We start from the raw sequence: 20,540 nt of genomic DNA, 5'->3' as shown, positions 1-20,540 counted from the left end.
ATGTGCTTGTGTCGGGAGCTGTCCCCTCCCCCGCTCTGCGCCACCAAATATGTCCATGCGCTCCGGCTGCCTGGTCAGCGGCCACCCCGGGCTGCGTCCCCCGTCCAGACCTGGAGCTCAGCGGCTAATTTTAGAAATGACTTGTCCACTCAGCTGCTGCTATCACACTGGTGCAGGGGAGGGTGCGGGAGGAGCAGTCAGGGGAGGGGATGTGAACGACGGTGTGCGGAGGGGAGCTGCGGACATTTCTCCTCCATCCCTGCTCGCCCAGCTTGGTGGGATCTCTGTGCTGCGACCCGGGGAGGCCCCTCGGACAGGAGCGGATCCTGTGCCCTTGGCCCAGGGTGGAGAAGGTACCGTCGGGCTGGGTTTTACGACAGGCGCCGGGTGAGCGGATGGGCATAATTGTCCGGAATGTGCCTTGGGGGCTGCGGTGGCCACTGGTCCCGTCTATTTCAGGCCTTTCAGCCTGCGAGGCCTGTTCCCCTTTGCTGGTTGGGTGTTTCATGGAAGAATTTTACAACCACATGCTGGTGTGAGGGAACACTGTTAAAAGATCACCCTGCTCAGGCCCCAGCTGTTGGCCGATTCTTAAATATCTATATACATTTAGAGTCACGGGATAACCACTTTGGAATCTCAGCTGGCAGACGGCAAGGTTTGTATTTTCCCAAAGCTACTAGCGATTTCTGCTTAACTGAGTGTCGGTTGATGTTCAGGCAGCCCAACTCTTCCCCTTTCATGTTTCCAACACTGTTGAGTATCAGCCTTGATGGTAATTTTTTTTTTTTTATTCCATTTATTCCAAATAAGCATGGCAGGGGAGGAGGGAGGGGATGGTGGGTGACGGTTTGAATTTCATGTGGCGCTGACTTGATCCCCTGTTGGAGAGGAGCTGTTTTCTCTGGCTCACCCGTTATGGGCATTTCTTTGAATGGAGATCTGCACTGGCGTCAGTGGGTGGCGGGGGGCAGTGGAAACGCTGGGGAGGGGGCTGTGCTTTCTACAGAGCTCGCTCCCTGGAGTCAGGCCTCAGGGCAGGGCCTTGGAGCAGCTTTTCCGTAGAGGTGGCCGGGAGGGGAAAGCCCAGTCAGTTCCAAGCCGCCCAATCTGGCCTCGACCCGCCAGGGGCCTGGGCTTCCGTCCCACAGTCTTGGAAAACTGGGCTGCGGCATTCACTCCTCGACCGGCCAAGCACATGCCTGGCCTGTTCAGCGCCCCAGCTCAAGGGGTCTGGGGGTCCCACGGGGGCTTCCTGTGTCCAGCAGGACCCTGGTTCCCTAGAGGTTGGCTTTGCTACTAATTTTAGGCTCTCCCGGATCTGGGTGATAGGTCTGGGTGGGCTGTGGATAAGATCTAGAATATAATGGCCCAGGACAGGAGGGATTGGCGGGGGAGGGTCTCCCGGTCTCCTGACTTTGGAGGGGCTGCGTGTCACCCATGAGACATCCGGTGGCACCTGGGCCAGGTCACCTTGAATAGCCCAGTGTGGGCTCTGCTGACACTGTGACCTCGATCAGTCCCTCCTGGGATCGGAGCTTTAGTTCCGCCTTCTAAACCCCGAGGGCCTTGGTGAGATCATCCCGGAGGTGGCAACCAGGATTCAGTGTCTGTGGCAGCATTTCTCCCAAGGTTGGGTCTTCGGTCACCTCCACCGGCCTGCCCCGGGGCAGGGGAAAGGCTTTTCAAATGCACATTCCCATCTCAGAACTGCTCAACAGTCCTGGGGGGAAGGGACCCGGAGGTCCTCAGACTTTAAACCGATTGAGGGGTCTGTGTGCTCAGTCGTGTCCGACTCTGCGACCCCTTGGACTGTAGCCCACCGGCTCCTCTTTCCTCTGGGATTTTTCAGGCAAGAACACTGCTGCCCACCGAAGCTGGAGAAACACTTCTCTGTGGGAGCCGAAAGAACCCCAGGGGGTCCCCACCTTGTCAAGACTCAGGGTATCACATACTTGCAAAACATACTTGTACCCGTCCACTGTCAGGGTCTGATGAATGCAAAATTTCATAAGGCCCATGGTCAGCCAGGGGCAAGACCAAGCACTTCTGGGGACTTTCTGAGCTGAGACCAGGAGGCGCCAAATGCCGGAGAGAGCCTCCCCTGCCAAAAAAATGGGAACTCGGGCTGGGTGTCCACGAGGGCTCCAGGAGACAGCTTTTTAGTGGCTCCTGGTTTACCTTGGAGATAAAATCCACTGTCCGGATGGTCCAGTTTAAACAGGTAGTTAGTCACAGTGGTATGTGACATATCATTCATTTTTTTTAATTAATATATTTTTAGAGAAATTATAAATTCACAGCAAAATTGAGGGGAAGGTACAGAGATTTCCCATATGCCCTCTGCTCCCTACATTCATAGCCTCCCTTATAATACCACCCCCCCAACGGATGGGATATTTGTTATAGCTGATGAACCTATACTGACACATCATTATCACCCCAAGTCCACATTCTATATGAGGGTTCACTCTTGGTGGTGTATATTCTATGGGTTTGGAAAAGGCATCATGATATGTGTGCATCATTATTGTATCATATAGTTTCACCGCTCTCAAAATCCTCTGTGCCCTGCGTATTCATCCTTCCCTCTCGTCAACCCCCAGCAGTCACTGATCATTTTACTGTCTCCATAGCTTTTCCTTTTCCAGAACATTACATAGTTGGAATCTACAAGATGTAGTTTTTACAGATTGGGCACTTTTCATTTAGCAATAGGCATTTAAGTTTCCATGTCTTTTCATGGTACCCCTAATTTTTAAGCTATGTGGAACTAAATTATTTGAAAAAATGGAGAAAGTCCGTTTGAGGCAAGTGGAGGGCCCCGGGGCACTGTCAAATCCAGCCCCACCTGTTCGTGGATGGGGCAGCTGAGGCACAGAGAGGGTTAGCAACATGCCCAAGGACACACAGCTTTGCGGTGATGGTACTGAATTTACAACAGCCACTGCCTTCAAGTTGGGCTCCCCGTTTTAGGGATAATAACCCAGTTTCCCCAGTAACAGGCTTCCCCGGTGGCTCAGATGGTGAAGAATCTGCCTGCAATGCAGGAGATGCGAGTTCCATCCCTGGGTCGGGAAGATCCCCTGGAGAAGGGCATGGCAACCCACTCCAGTGTTCTTGCCTGGAGAATTTCATGGGCAGAGGAGTCTGGCAGGCTGCAGTCCATGGGGTCACAAAGAGTCAGACATGACTGAGCAACTAACACTTTCACTTCCCTGATAACCCCCAGCCCTAAAACCTCCACTGTCATCCCCCAAACCTCAAAGGAAAGAATTGAATCTCAGTTGTAGTTTCGACAAAAATTAACTTTGATCACACAAACAAGGTCCTTGGGCTGAGAGCTCAGAACCGTCAAGGCAGGTGTCATCCCCACTCTCCTTCCACTCCCGCTCTCACTTGCTGTCTCTCTCTCTCTCACACACACACATGTACACGCACACGTACACCATTCTTTCTGAAGGACCCAGTCACCATCAGCTTCACCTGAATCACCTCCTTCTGCCCCCACCATGACTCACGCAGCTCCGTAATCTTCCTTTCAGCTACACTGTGCTTCTCCCTGATAAATTCATTATTTTGAGGAACTAGCTTGTGGCAGCACAGGAAAGATCTTGGAGAATCGGTGAGGCCGATTTACCAAATAATGTGGCCAGTACTGGCGCTCAGAGTGGCAGGAAGTTCACGGTCCGGGGGTCCCAAGGGAATTTTTCTCTGCCCATAAAAGACTGCGTGCATTTTCAGCTGTTTCTTGAGTACCAGCTGGGGTTTGAGTTTCAGTTTCACGGAGGGCAACTGGATTAGCTGTCGAAAGAGAGAGAGAGAGATGGTTGCTCACCAGGATTAAATGTCTCCATACTGGGTATTGCAGTGAGCTTGGTCAGGAGCAATCAGCCCCATTTTACAGATCGGGAAGTGAGATTTAGAGGCTTAAGTGACTCAAGGTCATGCAGAGTGAAATGAAAGTGGGACTTGGCGCCTTACTGCCAGAGACTTGTTTATTTGGTCTAGTCTAATCAACAGCGTGAGTCGAGATAACCAATTATGCAATGCTGTTCCACAGATGACAAAGCTGATTCAAGCTCATTTAATCCATTGACAGTCTAGCAGGGGGCCTGATATTATCGGTTTTATCCAGAAATCTGAGAATCAGAGAGGGTTAGTGACTTGCCCGGGGCCACAGAGCCACTAAGTGGCAGTGGATCCAGGAGTGACTTCTCCTCTTATTTTTCTTCAGCAGTGGGTTGACTCATTTCCTCAGTTCTTTCTATGTCATATCTATGTATTTGAAGCAAGATTATTTTGCTTTTCTTTTCTTTTTCCCCCTCTTACTGCTCCTCTCCACTTGACATGATTCTCCTAGACCAGGGCTTCTTAACCTCAGCACTATTGACATTTGGGACTGAATAATTCTTTGTTGTGGTGGGGATGGGGGCAGCTGTCCTGAGCAATATAGGCTATTTATCAGCATCCCTGGCCTCTACCCACTAGTACCCCGTCTCCAGTTGTGACAACCAAAAATGCTTTTATGCCAAGTCACTTCAGTCCTGTCCGATTCTTTACAACAACCCCATGGACCATAGCCTGACAGGCTCCTCTGTCCATGGGATTCTCCAGGCAAGAACACTGGAGTGGGTTGCCATGCCCTCCTCCAGGGGATCTTCCCGACCCAGGGATTGATCCTGCATCTCTTACATCTCCTGCATTGGCAGGAGTGTCCTTTTCCACTAGCGCCACCAAATGCCTGTGAGTGGACACAGTCACCACCTGTTGAAAACCCTCATCTAGTCTCATCCTGTCTGACAGCACTTTCTTTGATAATAGACAAGTCCTGTATCTGTGCTATCCAATATGGTAGCCACTAGTCACGTGACAAACACATGAAATGTGCCCGGTGCAACTGAGAGGCTGACATTTACATTCATTTACATTTAAATAGCCCCATGTGGCTAATGGGGCTTCCCAAGTGGCTCAGTGGTAAAAGATCCTGCCTGCCAATGCAGGAGACTCGGGTTTGATCCCTGGGTCGGGAAGATTCCCTGGAGGAGGAAATGGCAACCCACTCCAGTATTCTTACCTGGACAGAGGAATGTAGCAGACTATAGTCCATGGGGTTGCAGAGAGTCAGACACGACCTAGGGACTAAACAGCAGGAGCAGTGTGGCTGATGGCTCTGTAGTAGACAGCAAGGCTCCAGGTAGCAACACAGCAGGAGTAGGAAGACAGACACATGATGGAGCAATCAAACCCTGAAGACAGTCAGGGAAGCCTCGCAGCAGAAGCCTGACCAGCCTCTTGCTTCACTGTGGCAACAGGAAACACCAAACCGGTATTCTGCGGGATCTGGGCGCAATGAGAAATCTCTCACCTGGGAAATGGTTGAAGGCGCCTGGTGAGAAAACTGGGGGTGGATCCCGTGGGCGTCATAGGTGGATCCCTATGTGTTGCTCCAGAGAGGAGCACTGGGGCCAGCATGTGGTCATGCCAGCAGGTTAGCTCTCTGGGTAGGAGGGAAGAAGAGGCAGACCCCGGGCACTGGGAGACGCGGACCCTGGTTCTGCTGCTGTGGGAGCTGAGTCCTCAGCAGAGTCCCTTCCTTGCCCTGCTTGACAGATGCCAGGACCGGAGAAGGTGGGTCTTACGGCCTCCGAGGGCTGTGCAGGTCTGCTCTAAGAAAAAAGCAATTAGAGCAGACCCCGCGCGTCCCAGCTCGTACTGAGCTCCCCAGCACTGGATGTGACCAACGGGGCACTGATCGGTCCTCCATCCGGGAAGTTCCTTGTGAGCCAGGCTGGGCCTCTGGGCCTCTCTTATGGAAGATGAATCCGGCTAGTCTTCTCCTGTCCATCCTTTTCCATCTCAAGACCTCACCTGCCTTGCCCTCCCTCCTTCTAGCCTGCCCTGTCTCTTCACGCTTTCTCTTTCCTTCTGTTAACCTCCCTACCTTTGTTTCCCACTTATCCCCCTCCCTGTTCTCCTCTTTTAGGAGGATGTGGGTTGTTGTGAGTGGCCTGAATCCTCACCCACTTGCTGACTGTGGGGTTCTCTTGCCCTGATTAGGGGAGGGGGCCTGTGTGCTGACCAGGTCCCTTTTCATTCCCATCTGGCTCTGTGACCACCAGACACAAGGTCTGAGTGAGACTGGCTGGACCATGTACAAATCATGAGTCATTTTTGCCCACTTAGCCTCTAGATAGCAAGCAGCAGTCATCATTCCCTCATTCTACACCCAGGGCAGACATTAATAATCAATCAGATCACCCTTTTCCCTCCGAGCCCAGACGGAAGCTCAGAGTCCTTCCCGAATAACACTCCAGACACAACTATCCCTCTATCAGAATTGATGAGTTGAAGACTATTTGCCTCTCAGCTGTATTGGTCAGCATCCTGAGAGGAAAGAGCTCGACCTTCTTGCCAGGTGAGTTCAGGCAAGTGCCTCAACTTATCTGAGTCTCTGCTCTACTGGAGTGATGCCAACCATGTGGTTGCTGTCTTGGGGATGAAACGGGGTAATGGATTTTAAGATCATTAAATTTCAGGTCCAGTAGGAATTTAAGAGGGCTGAGAGCAGTTTAGGTGTAAGGTTTCTATGTCAGTGCTTGGCACTGAGTAGGTTCTCCCTAAATGTGGGTGAATCATCCAGTTCTGGGTCCTGGGCTGAGGTCTCCAGGCTGACTTTGACGGTGGAGTCAAACAAAGATGAAAAGACGACTGCAAGTAGTTATCAGTGATTAAGCACGTGGGTATGTGGCTGTCCTCTTCCCATTTTAGGGCTGAGAAAACTGAGTCTCAGAGAACTTCCTAGGCTCCCACAAGGTAATAGCGGCAGCAGGACATGAACTTGGGCCATGATAAGAGATGCAGATACAGACGGCACAAGAAGACATCAGAAACCCCTGCCGTAGACTTGCTGGCAATGGCCTGCTCTGTCCCTTGCCAGCTACACTCCTAATTATCCATCCATTCCTTCGTTCACTTATTCAGCAAATATGCATTGAGAGCAAAGTATGTGCCAGGCACTGTTCTAGGCTCTGGGGCCGCACACGTGAACAGGACAGATGAAAATGCTGCACCTCTTAGGGGCCATGTTCTGCATGACGAGTCAAAAACTAAACCAGAAACACACAGCACGATGGACAGTGAGTCGGTGCTGCAGGAGAAAGAGCAAAATCAGATGATGAACGGCCCTGGGACAGGGTGGAACGGAGCTATGGTGAAGGCAGGATCATCGAGAAGATGACTCTGAGCAAAGACTTGAAGGAGGTGAAGATGTGAGCCATGCAGAAGGAATGTGTGAAGCAGAGGAAACAGAATGTGCAAAGGCCTTGAGGTGGGAACCCATGTGGAGGGATGCATCCAGGTCAGTGTCACTGAAGCAGAGGAACAAGGGTGACCCCAAAGGCTCTGTAAGTCAGAGAAGACTCTCAAATTTGTCCTTTGAGACAGGTGAAGTCATTGGAGGATTAGCTGCTGGGTCAAGGCTGCACCTTGAGGGGTGAGAGGGAAAGCCTTGAGGCCACTCACACCAGCATGTCTACATGGAAAACTATTTCAAGCCATCCCTGGCTTTGGGAGTGACCTTTCCTTTCACCAGCCCTCCTCACCCCTGAGGGGAGACTTGAGACTTCATCCCATGAATTCAGAGCATCTGGGACCTCTTCATGGGCTTAAAATGGCAGCTGATGAGGCAGGTGTGAGTTTCAGGCCTGGATGAGAATGCGGTGATAAGAACACTTGCTTAAATTAAGGCTTGACAAAGCCTTAATCCCCAGTAGGGTTGGATCCTGCTCCTGGGTCAGTGGGGCTGGCCTGGTGCCTTTGAGGGTCAGGACGCAAGGAGTAGAGGCAGAGACTGAGCCCTCCTTGCCCCCATGTGCTATGGCCCTCTGGGCCCGCCCACAGCCCGGTTGAGGACAGCCCAGACCATCAGCCAGGATTCCCCCTGGAGCCTTGAAGCCGAGGGCTATTCTTGGGAAGCAGCCACTGACCTGGCGGGGGCGGATGGGAAGTGCTGGGAGTCGGGCAGGGCAGTGACCAGGGCAGCCACCTCACGTCAGGCCTATTCATAACCTGGGCTCTGGCTGCCCAGGCGTGTAGCAGAGCGGATTATGGCTGTGAGTCACTCGGGGACGCTCCAGTGTCTCCTAAGGGAATGAGTCGGGAAGAGGGTCTTTTGTCCTTTTCTCCCCCCGCGCCCCCACCCCTCTCCCCAGGGATCTGCTCTCCCACTTATTCTCCAGCTCAACCTCACATGCCTTTGCAAGCGGGAGAGCCCACACTATGGGGTCTTTTTCTTATGCAAAGACTTGGCTGTTGCACTTGAACGAGTTTTCAGGGTCTCCCGTGGGCACCTGACCTCATCAGAGCTGAAATATCCCTTGTTCAGTCTTTGGCTCTTGTGAGTTCACCCTTGCCAGGCCCTGCAGGAGCGCTACTGTGTCAGCCAGTGCTGGGCTGGTCGGTGCTTAAGGGACTGGCTCTAGGGGTAAAAGCCCCGGTTTGTGATTTTTCCCAGTTTCTAGAGTGTAAACACTCCCTGCGCTGATTTCAAGCTATCACGTGGCAGCAACCCTCTGCAGAGTTGGAAAGCGAGGGCCCCAGTAGGCTCTCGCGAGATGATGAGATTCGCTTGACATCACCTCACGCGGGGTCGGTAAACCAGAGCCACGATGGGATCTCACGAGATAGTGGGAGTGGGCGTGACGTCGCCCCACGCTACACACCTGGAAAGCTAGGGCCACAGTGTGCTCTCGCGAATGATCGGAGTCGACGTCCTCTCTCACGGGGTCATAAAGCAAGGGCTACGGTGGGGTCTCGCGAGATGGGTTCTCCTCAGCGCGGCCTCTCGAGAGCCGTCTCATCAACTCCCCGGATGTGCAGCTCTCACTGCCTGAGGAGAGCGTGCTTGGAATGCTGTTCTGGCTGTTTTCTTGTGGATAAGTTACTGACAACAGCTACTGACAGGCCAAAGGGGCCGTTGAAAACTCGTGAACCATAGTAACTCTGACAGTCGGAGATGAGGGGCTGGGGTCTCTTCCAGGAGCGGGCAATGAGGGACCCTGCTCACAGCTAGAAGTGAGAAAAGTCGAAAGGCGAGGAAAGAGGTCTTTTCCTCCCCCTCCTGACCCCCTTCACTAAGATTCTGGTGTATCGTTTAAGATCTGGGTATCCCCAGGGGTTTGGTTGTAGGAACCCCCACAAATACCAAAATCCGTGGAGGCCCAAGTCCCTTATATAAAAAAGAGTAATGTTTACCTATAACCCAGCACAGTTTTCCTTGTATACTTTTAACCCTCTCAAGATTGCTAATAATATCGAATGCAATGCGGTTGCTGTCAGCAGTTATAAACACGATGTAAATGCTATATAAATACAGTGTAAATATGAATACGGTGTAAATAGTTGTCAGGGCACAGCAAATTCAAATTTTGCTTTTTGGAACTTTATGGATATTATCCCCCCCCCCCCCCCCAGTTTTTTTAATCCACTCTTGGTGGAATTTTCAGTTGCAGAACCTGAGCGTGTGGAAAGGCTCTTCGTTTTCTGTGTGGAGTTCTTTGTTACTTGCCCGTTTTGGAGTGTGTACTACGCGCATGCCCCATATTGCCCGCCGCCGTCTTTACAAGCCAACACTAGCACCTTCCAGTGTGACTGCAAATGTCTCCCAGTCGAACCTGAGACACTGCAGGCAGGATGGGAAGACAGTTGCACTGTTTCTTAAAAAGTCAGACATAAAGTTAGCAGACAACCCAGTAGTGCCACCTCCTAGGAATCTCCCTGAGAAGTGGAAACACATGGGCACCAAGTGGAAACAGCACACTAAGACTTAGAGGCCTATTCATAGCAGCATAATTCATCTTGCCCCAAAGTGGAAACAGCCCAGATGCCCATCAGCTAGTGAATGGATAAAAAGGATGTGGTTTATTTGTAAAAAATGGAATGCTGATGTACACAACAATGCAGAAAAACGTTAAAAAACATGCAAAATGAAAGGATCCACATGTGAAATACTGCATTCTCTAGGATTCCATCTATATCAGAAGTCTGGGGCTGAGGGTGGGAACAGCTAGTGACTGCAGATAGGCATGAAGGGTCTTTAGGGGGTGATTCTGGTGAGGGTTGCAAAGCAGTGTTAATTTATTTTTAAAAACTAAGTTTATCAAAAAGCATCTAAGTGTGTGCTTACAATGAATGAAGCTTATGGCAGGCATAGAAGTTATACCTCGGTGAAGCGGTTTTTATTTTTAACAGTTTAATCTTTTATTTTATACCTGTATCTGAGACTGACAGGTTCTTTCCACTTTGGGTTTGCTGATTTACATTTCCCCCGGGACATTTCTGTTTATACTATGGAAATAGATCATTAAACTCTCTTCAGCAGGTTCTTATTGATGCTATCCTTCTAGAAGTCTGACAGTGGGTTGGATAAAGTTGTTTTATTAATAAAATATTCTTAAGCATCCTTTTCAGGGATTCATACTATTCCTTCAACTGGGATGTGCGCTAATTTATTCGGCTTCTCTAGTTGCTGGAGGCTCAGTCGGTAAAGAATCCACCTACAATACAGGAGATCCTGGTTCGATTCTTCGGTCAGGAAGATCTGTTAGGGAAGGGATAGGCTACCCACTCCAGTATTCTTGGGCTTATCTTGTGGCTCAGCTGGTGAAGAATCCATTTGCAATGTGGAAAACCTGGGTTTGATCCCTGGGTTGGGAAGATGCCCTGGAGAAGGGAAAGGCCACCCATTCCAGTATTCTTGCCTGAAGAATTCCATGGACTGTATAATCCATGGGGTCCCAAAGAGTTGGACACAAGTGAGCAACTCTCACTTTTAGGATTTTTAGTCCTACAAGCAACACAGTGATGACGTTTTCTGGTTGAGTATCACTTCCTCAATTTGTTTTTCAGAAGAGAAATTTCTAGGTCAAAAGTTGTGTATGTTTGTTAAAGTTTTGAAAATGATGCTAAAAATGCTTAATCTTTTCCTCAAAGCTCTCAGTTGGTTAAATAGCCAAGGTTTCCTGCACTTTCCTCATTTTCATGGTCAAATTATATAGCCAATTACTCCTCCCTCACAAAAGAAACACACACTTTTCTGTGATTTCAGAAGTCTGCTGGAGAGTGGCTGCTCTGTGTGTGTGTGGGGGAGGAGGGATGTGGAATACTTACTAGAAGGGAGGCTTGTCATGAGCTGTTAATGTTCTGTTTTTTAAATTGATATAATTTTATACAGTAAAATATTCTATCTTAGTTGTACAACTGAATGAATTTTTACATGTGATATACTAGTGTAACCAGCACTCTGTCAACCTAAATAAACCTAGGAGGAAATAATAATAATAAAAAAATTTTATTTGGTATTAAAGAATTGCATTTTGAGATACACAGATTCTGATTGCAAAGTAGTGTCCTGCTGGGGAGTAAAATTCAGGGACTTTTAAAGGCTTAAGGGGAAGTTTGCATTACAAAGAAGTGTAATTGATGTTGGAGGCCAAAGCTGGTCTTCCTTAAGGTGACTGAGCACTGAGGCTGTCACTTTGAGGGAAGTCAAAGTTCCTCATGGAGACAAACCTCAGGGGTTCTTTCAGAGTCCTTGTAATACCTGCCATTTGCACCAGTTCCGAAGTTCTGTGGTTGCAGTTGGGGAGGACGTGTATGAGGTCCACCTTCTTAATGGCCTGCCAGCTATGTTGTAAAACCCCTTGACATAAGTGTCTCCATTTAACTTCACATTTCACAGCTCGTATCAAGATATAAGACATTTCCATTTTCCTAGAAAGTTCCCCTTGTGCTTCTTCCCAGCTGAACCCTAATAACTCCTCTCACCTCCATTGCTATAGATTAGATTTGCGTGTTTATTATTTTATTTATAATATTTATATATCTAGATAATATTTATATACTGTGTTGTTGTTCAGTTGCTCATTGTGTCTGACTCTGTGACCCCATGGACTGCAGCACGCCTGGCTTCCCTGTCCTTCACTATCTCCTGGAGTTTGCTCAAACTCATGTCCATGGAGTCGGTGATGCCATCCAACCATCTCATCCTCTGTTGCCCCCTTGTCCTCCTGTCCTCAGTCTTTACTAGTGAGTTGGCTTTTCACACCAGCTAGCCAAAGTATTGGAGCTTTAGCATCAGTCCTTCCAATTTATATACTATAATCATACATAAAAGAATATTTCAAATTAAAATGTACTTTAAAAACAATTTAATCAAAATTATTTTTATTTTATAATTTTAATTAAGATTATTTTTAATATTTTAAGTTGAAATTTAATATATTTGAAAATAACACCATGTTTTTATTTTAAAAGTTTAATAGTTTTAATCTGGTCACAGGGCTGGTTCTATCGTTGTGTTCTTTATGTGAGAGCCACTGAGCTATACATTTACAAGTACATACTTTTCTGGCTGTATACGTCAAGAGAAATTTAAAAGTGTGGGGTCAGGGTTGGCAAGAATTTCAGGGCACTGTCTACTCCATAGCCAGCGGCTCTCTGCTGACCATATTCCTCCCAGATGTAAATGACAGTGAGCTGTGCCTGGCCTGGTCCCTGGCATCGGAGGGGGTGGGTGCTGGGCGGTGCCCACGAGCTAACCTGTCTCTCTCTTCTCCCCCTACTGTGTCTCCATGGGTCAGTCTCTGTTCATCACCTCATGCGCTGCCTGTCTCCATAAAGCTGCATTCCGTGCTGCCTGGCAGAGAGCTCCATCTCATCTCATCTCATCTCACCTCACGGTCCTGGCACTGCCTAAGCATGGCCATCTCATCACGCCTCGCCCTGTGGGAGCAGAAGGAAAGTAGCACTCAGGGCTCGGGCTGCAGCCTCAGGGGCCAGCCGGATCCCCCAAGGACGCGTCCTGGCCCTGCTGTCTCAGGCTACCCCCTCCCGCCTCAGGCAGAGGGTCTGATATCCAGAGCTCCCCTGGTGCATGTCCAGGCTCCCTTCCATCTTCCGCCTCAGTTAGCCATGGCGTCTCTAGCCTCGACAGGCATTAGTGACCGTGCCCTTGACTCCTCCCGTGGCTGCTGGTCTCTGTCCATCAGGAGGTGATGGTGGGTGAATGAAGGCAGACCAGCTGTCCCAGCACCATCCTCATGGCAGCTCTGATGAGCATGGGGGTTTGTGTGGGAGAGTGTGGGTGGGAAAACAGGGGGACCAGAGGCAGGGCTGCTGGCTGCCAGGCTTATGCCAGGGGCATAGGTTTCTGAGGTCCCTGCCTTCTGTCACCCATGGAGAACTGGAAACAGGCTCTTCTCCCCATTGATGGCTCTTTTCCCTGTTGTCTTTGTTGTAAGAATCCATGAAGGGCTGCCTCTTTCTTCTTATGCCTGTTATCTCCTCTGTGCCTCACCCCCACCCTTGTGCACATGATTTGATGAATCATGAATCAGAGGCTGAAGGGTGGGGTGGTTGAGAAGTGCCTCCTGGCTGCCTCTGCCCCTTGCTGATCTGATGTGGCATAGACTGATGCTGGAGGGAGCGGGATGACACCTGCCCAAGAGCGTGCCTTTCACTCTCACAGCGTGGGTTTCAGTCCACGTGGAGAGGCGCAGAGGAAAACTGAGCCCAGCCTCCTGTGTCCCCTGCTCTCTCCTCCTGGGCAGAGGCCTGCCTTATCTCTGGGCCTCTGCTGTGTCTCCTGGTGTTTCCTGTCTCCTGTAGCTTCCCCTTTATCAACGGGGCTGCGGAGAGCAAGTCTTTGCCAGCCCCTCAGGGAGGACCTTGATAAGGAGCTTGTTTTAAACCAGTGTGTAGCTCTGCCATAGAATCTTGGAGGTTTTTTTGTTTTTTTCCTTTAAACTCATGAGCAGTCACAGTGATGCTGGATAAAGACAAACCCCTGTGGATCACATCCAGTCCCAGGTCTCCATCTCCAAGGTGGCAAGTCTCAGTTGCAATCCAAGTCCAGCCAGCTCTGGCCTGGACCATGTTTCTTGGGTAAAATGCAAGCTTTCCAGCCTAGTGTTGGGGAGTCCCTGGCTGCCCAGGTCCTGGTTTAAGGACCGTCAAGAAGTCAGGGCACGGGGCCAGCGGAGTGGACTATAGCCATAGGGCTGGATCCTTAGATGAACCGTGGCTGCCAGCCCTGCTCTCCCTCACCACGCTCTTGGCACAGAAAGTGATTAAGGTGGTGAATTACTTAGTCTATTTACCACAGACTGAGATGGGACCAGAGAGTGTGGGTGGTTCCCTGTGACCCGTCCCCTTCCGGAAACCGGAAAAGCTCCTTTTGAAGCAGGTCTTCCCAGAGATGGGAAGGGTACCCACACCAAGGAAGGGTCCCAGTGGGCTCCACTGTGCGAATCCATATAAGGAAACTGGATCCAGGCCGAGACGGCACTGCCTGGAGTAGCCTCAGGCTTGAGCGTTCCATTTTCACCTGTTGTCTTGAGGCTTCCCAGGGCTTCACCAGCTTCGCTGTGGCCTCTCATACGTGGACTTGGTGTCCACTTGGCCCCCTCCCCAGCTCCATCCAAGACTCTTAAAGCACAGCTTGCCCCTGCTGGCTTATTCACTGAGCTCTCTCATTCCTTGCTTCTGCCAAACAGATTCGGGAAGAGGACAAGAGCCCTCCACCGTCCTCGCCCCCTCCCCTTTTCTCTGTCATCCCAGGGGGCTTCATTAGGCAGCTGGTCCGAGAGACTGAGAAAGAGTCCAAGGAAGCTAGACTGAGGAAAGAGGCAGCTCTTGCCTCTCCGGAACGAGAGGTAAGTGGCCCTAACAGAAAAGGACTAGGTGACTGTCAGCACCCACCCTCCTGTCCCGCGAGCCTCCTCTGAGTCACTTGCCAGCCTTTGTTCCTGCAGTCCCCCCACTGAGGAGTATCCTAGCTTTGACATAATCTGTTAAACTCCTATACATCCGTCAAAACCCAGCTCAGATAGTACGTCTCTAGAAAGCTCTCCCATTACCTTTCTTCTTCTGATTTCCACTTCCCCCTCTATGCCTGTCTTGATTTTGGTCAGCAGAGTAATTACTTGATCATGTGACTTATTTGACTGGGAATTCCTTAAGAGCAGCAACTGTCTCATTCAACTCTGTATCTCGAGCAACTCTCGTAGAACTTGGCCCATGGTGTATGCTCAGAAATTTTTGTTGAGTGAATGAATGAATGGTATCAGTTGATGTATGATGTGGATCACTGACCACTACTTTTGCAGAAAGTGAAAACTAAATATTAGCTAAGGATGTATAGTTTGCTTTCAGTTAAGCAGGAAAGATGTTCAGTTGGTGTTCACCAAGCTATTGCTGTATTGGTTGTTAAAATACTGAAACCCTTCCATCCCAGGTGGTAAATGGCCATGAGCCCAAGTCCCCCAGGCGCCTTCCAGCAGCCATGCTCACCTGGGTCCCTTCCCCAAATCCCTCAGAATGGCCACAAGCCAGTAATTAAAGGGTTACTGCTTGGCGCAGGAGGGGACCTCAGGACCCTGCTTCAGATGGCCTCCCTCTGATTGGTTGGTGTCCACTTGATCGGAACAGCACTGCTGGATGGAAGCAATAAGTGGATGAGGTGCAGTCCCTGTGCTTTAAGGACTTGCAGATTGATCCCAGTTGGTGTCCAGGGCCACCTCTCTCCTTCCCCCAGCTCTTTGGGCCAGGAACCCCTGGGAGAATGGTGAAGCTGGACACCAGGGAAGCAGGCTTGGGTTGCAGTGCACCTGGGGCATATCACAATATCAGAGGAAGGGCCTCTTCTTGCGTCTCTGCTGTGCCCTCTTGAGGCGGAGTGGATGCTTCGGTGATGGGGCTGAAAAATCTGGTGGCCGCAGAGCCTGGAGTTGGCTTGGGCCCAGCGGCCAGCCTGGCTCTGCCTCCCACACCCCTTCAGCTGTTGCTTGGCGGGCCGGTCCCCCATGTGCCTGCCCCTGTCCAACCCCAGTGACTGTGCTGCATCAGGGAAGTCCTGTAGCCACTGAGCTGCTGAAACACCCCTGCCATGAACTCGTGGGGGAAGGTGACAGGGTGGAGAGACTGTTCCCACACCTGCCTGACCAGGCGTAAGTACGTGGGGCCTTTGGCCTCCCACAGGTTGCTGTTAACGGTCAGGATGAGGGCTACTGTGTTCTGTTTCTCACTCGGCAGGACTCACTGTCTGCTCAGGGGCTCGCTTGATACCCCGTACAACATGGGGGTAGATGGGATTATACCCACTTATCAGAGGTGGAGACTGAGGTTCAGAGAGGTTAAAGCACTTACTTACTCAAGGTCATGAGGCCACATGGGGGCAGACAGAGCCAGAGGCTATGTGTCCTCTGCTCTGGCAAGCTGCCTGGGAAAGAAAGGGCCAGTCTGGGGAGTGAGATGGCTGGTGTGGTGGCCCCAGTGGCCTGGCGAGGAAAGGGTTCCAGGAGCCTATAAGCTGTGTGAATGTTGCTGTGTGCAGGTTAAGAAGCAGAGCTGAGCAGCAGATGGGGACAGGCTGTCACTGCAGGGCGTGGAAGGCACCTCTGAGCAGGATGGACAGGCCTTAGACCACAACAGGTGTCTGGACCACGGGCCAAGACGTTCCTGGGCCTGAAGCAGGGCAGCCTCAGGACATGTTCCTATGAGGCAGCAGGCCCCGGCTTGCTCCTGCCAGTTTAATTTTCCTGCTCCATCACTAAATAACTCTGGCCCCTCTCCCTTCACCCAGCACTGCTGGTTTTATTTGGTCCTCATAGAGTCCTTGAAGGGAGTCATTAGCATCCATCACCATTTTGCAGGAATGGAAGTGAGGCTCTTGGAGGTGACCTGGTTTTCCTAAGGCCACCCAGTCATCGAGGGGCAGGGAGAGACAGGAATAACATCCAACAGGAAGAGATCAAATGTCGGAGGCCCAGGTTCTAGCTCTGGTCCCACCACTCTGTGCTCCAGGCCAGGTCTCATCCACTCTCTCAGCTTTAGTTTGCCCATCTGTAAGATGGTGCTGTGAGCTTCCCCTTGGCCCCCATGATTCTAGAAGTATTGCTTCTCCCTTAGACTAGGAGGCTGCAGGTGAGATCTGAGGGCCTCGGTGACCAAGAAAATCCATAAGAGGGGAATGTACAGCATGGAAGGGAGGAGGCCGGGATGGGTTATCTTGTCAGGTGCATCCCTGCATTACTGTCTCCTCTGTGGGGGTTTGGTTTTAAAAATAAAGCCCTGACTCACTTTTCAAAACAGTGCAGACAGTGGTGAGATTTGCCAGGTACAGCCAATCCCCTTCCAAGATGGTGACCTGCTTGGCCCCAGAAGGTCAGACTGAGCTGCCAGGCCATGGGGTCTCAGCCCCCTGTTGCATATTTCAGTCTCCCAGGGGCCCATCACCCAGACCGGCTGCATCAGATCCTCTGGGATTCGAACCAAAGGGTCAGAAATTTTTTAAAAGCTCCCAGGAGACTCCAGTGAGTCCCAGAAAGACAAGCAAGGTTGTTAATGCTCAGCAGTTAAGGGCACTGTCTTTACACTCAGAGAGGCCTGTGTGACTTTTTGTTCCGTGTTTGTCTCTTGGGCGACCTAACATCTTTGTGTTTGCTCCCTTATCTGTGGAATGGGGAGAAGTTCAGAACATGCTTCACTGGGTTCTTTCTTGGGTAAGTCAGATATCGCAGGATGGCCATGTAGGGTCCTCCTCAAGGTTGATAGTAACACGTCATTATCGTTATGTGTATTACTGCTGTCACTTTGCAAAGATGAGGATTGAGACTGTGCTCTGGAGGCAACACCAGTCAGAGCTAGAACGGGATGCAGAATGTGGTCCTGCTGCAAACTTGCAGGAACACACAGAGCTCTGGGGCTTCAGGGTCCACGAGGCCGTTTTTCTGATCCAGGTCTTCAGGCACAGACTTGCTGAGGAGGGGGCATTCGAGCTGGGTATAGAAGGATGAGTTGAGCAGGGATGAGTGGAGACAGGCAAGGGGGTTCCAGGCAGCAGGCCCAACGTGAACGAAAGCACGGAAGCTGGACAGTGTCAGGTGTGGCTGAAACGTGCAGGGGAGCAGGGACAGTGAGACCATTTCGCAGAGGGGCAGGGGGTTCCTCTTCAACAGCTTCGAACGGCAGATGGCTGTGTTGAATGGCTTTCCTGGAGATTGGGCAGCTGCTAAAATCTTTGACCAGGTTTTAAATGACTGGCAGCAAACTGATGGGATACCAGCTCAGTGGCTGTGGCAGTGCCCAGGTGAAGGAGAGTAGACCTGGGTTTGGGAAAGGAGACTCGGGTGTGCAGGTGGACTCAGTGCAATCCTGGCCCTGGTTTGGGTGCACAGGGAGGGTGAGAGGCCCAGATTCCCAGGTGCAGGTGTGTGGGAGGCTGGCTCTAGCAGGGTCCAAGTGGCAGGACCCAGACCAGGGCAGGTGTGTGGCCAGGCCTTCAGGGTAGAACTGCCCCCGCTGGCTCCTCCTGCAGATGCCGAGCTGGCCCTGGAGCTGTTCTGGCCACAGCCAGGCTGGCTGGAGGTTGGTGGGGTGGGCAGGGCTGGTGTCACAGGGCAGTAGAAAGATGTAGGGGAGGAGCAGGTAGTGGAGACCCCTGGGTGTCGGGTACCCAGGTGTCTTGGCCAACCAAGAGTGCAGGACCCTGGGGCCAAAGCAGGACCCTCACCTGCTGCAATAGGACCAGTGGCAGCAGCTCGTTTTGTTCAGGTCTCTGAAATGTCCACATCTCGGCATGCAAAAACTCTGGAGGGTCAGGTGGTGTCTGCCTGCACTGAGGGAACACCCGATTCTCAGAGAGGATAGGTGATGTTATCCAAGGTCGCACAGGCTCCACATCCTTTCCCATCCCTCCCTGGCCCAACAGGAAGAATCAGGTGTAAGTGATAGAGCATCAGTGGCAACAGCAACGGTGGCTCCTGTTGCTGAGGATGTGGTAGGTGCTGGGCTCAGTTCCCATGTTAGTGTGAAGCCGCCCGCCCACCCACCCTGAGAGGCCATATGGTTTTCATTTTATTGGTAAAAAACTGGCTCAGAGAGGGGAAGTGATTTATCTAAGGCCGCGCAGCTAGTTAGTGGCAGAGTTTGGAGTGAATTTGAGTCTGTTGGGTTCCAAAGTCCACTTTCTTTTCATAATGTCACTTGGCTTTCAAGTTCTGAGCCAAGGTCTAGGATGTAGGATATTGAGGTTTGGCTCATTGCCCCTAGGTGCTTGAGGATATTTGAGGGAATGAATGCCTGGGTGATTAAAGAAGTGAATGAATGAATGAGTGAATGACAAAGCTGTCTGGTCAGCCCGCAGCTGAGAACGGTTGTGGTGTCTCTTTTAGATCCCAGAGGTTTCCGCTGGCCAGCCCAGCACTGGCACCAAGCCTGGGAGCCAGAACGTCCAGTCAGGCTCTCCCCAGAGCGCAGACGTTCTGGGCAGGAAGGGCGAGGAGGCCGGGACCATGGACCCTGTGCTGATGACCATCAATGGCGAGAAGCCCCAAGAGTCAGGCCCCAGTGGGACACCCGCCAAAAAAAGCCTGCCCTTCAAGAGAGGGGTGAGGAGGGGTGACGTGTTGTTGATGGTGGCCAAGCTGGACCCGGACTCCGCCAAGCCAGAGCAGAGGACCCAGCCCCGCGATGCCCCTGCTTCCAAGACCCCACCCCCAGCCACAGATCCTGGAGGGGGAAAGGAGGGGGACACCCCAGGGACTCCTCGTGGCCCCCAGGCCAGCACCACAGACGCACCTCCGAAGGCTGAGAAGACGCAGACTGGGGGCCTTGGGGACCCAGGAACTGTGCTGCTGACGAAAGGGGAGAAGGATCAAGGCACAGTGCGAAAAGGGGGCGAGGCCCCCCAGACCAAAGGGGTGACAAAGGGGGACCTCCAGGGCAAAGAGGGGTCAGGGGACGGGGGTCAACCAGGGGCAGCAGAGAAGGGGGCAGGGGATCCCCCAAACAAGGGGGCAAAGGGGAGTCTCTCCAGGGATGCAGCAGGTGAAGGGAAGTGGGCTGGGGCCCAAGCCTCGGTGAGAAGGTGGGGAGGTTCCCTGGGCAGAAGGGGCAAGTGGGACAGTCCCCAGGGTAAGAAGGACAAAGAAGGTGCGCTCCTGAGTAAGTCAGACAAGACGGAGGAGCCTCAGACCAAGGCGGAGAAGACTGACAAAGTTCTGGGGAAGGTGGGGGAGGCTCCCAGAGCCATGGGCAAGGCAGGTGAGCCTCAGAGCGGGACTGGGAAGGCAGGTGAGCCCCCAGGCAAGATGGAAAAGATGGGGCCACCTCAGAGCGCCTCTGCAGAGGCGGGTAAAGCTGGGGGTAAGGCAGAGAAGGAGGATAAAGCCCCCAAGGAGGTGGATGCACGTGGGGGTACCCCGACAACAGCTGGTAAGGAGGACCAGCCTGAGAGCAGAGGACAGAGAGCAGAGGCGCCTCGCCCCAGAGCAGGCAATGGGGCCAGGGCCCTGGAGATGGAGCCGGGAGGCCCTGGGCAGCCTGCTCTGGAGGGCCACGTGGAGAAGCCTCAGAGGCCGGCGGAGAGCCAGGAGGGGAGCAGAGGAGGCCAGAGCGGAGTCTCTGGGCAGGTGAGGGGGCTGCAGGGGGCGGGGAGGTGCAGGCCAGAGGAGGGGGATGGGAAAGGCTTGTCCCGGGGG

The 20,540-nt window shown here is 51.8% G+C and overlaps 1 protein-coding gene across 1 annotated transcript in view; it reads left to right on the top strand.

Moving 5' to 3' along the window:
• The window catches only part of MYO18B (myosin XVIIIB), a 222,590-nt gene continuing 202,050 nt past the window's right edge, over positions 1-20,540 (top strand). Inside the window, exons 1-3 of the mRNA XM_061140689.1 lie at positions 1-73; positions 232-353; positions 19,233-20,471. Coding sequence (XP_060996672.1) covers positions 1-73; positions 232-353; positions 19,233-20,471 — 1,434 coding nt within the window. The remainder of the gene's footprint in view (positions 74-231; positions 354-19,232; positions 20,472-20,540) is intronic.

This window comes from Dama dama, chromosome 5 (genome assembly GCF_033118175.1).
Source record: "Dama dama isolate Ldn47 chromosome 5, ASM3311817v1, whole genome shotgun sequence".
In the NCBI taxonomy this organism is placed as follows: domain Eukaryota; kingdom Metazoa; phylum Chordata; class Mammalia; order Artiodactyla; family Cervidae; genus Dama; species Dama dama.
The sequence above is the reverse complement of the archived record's forward strand: the minus strand, read 5'-3'. Positions and strand labels throughout refer to the sequence as shown.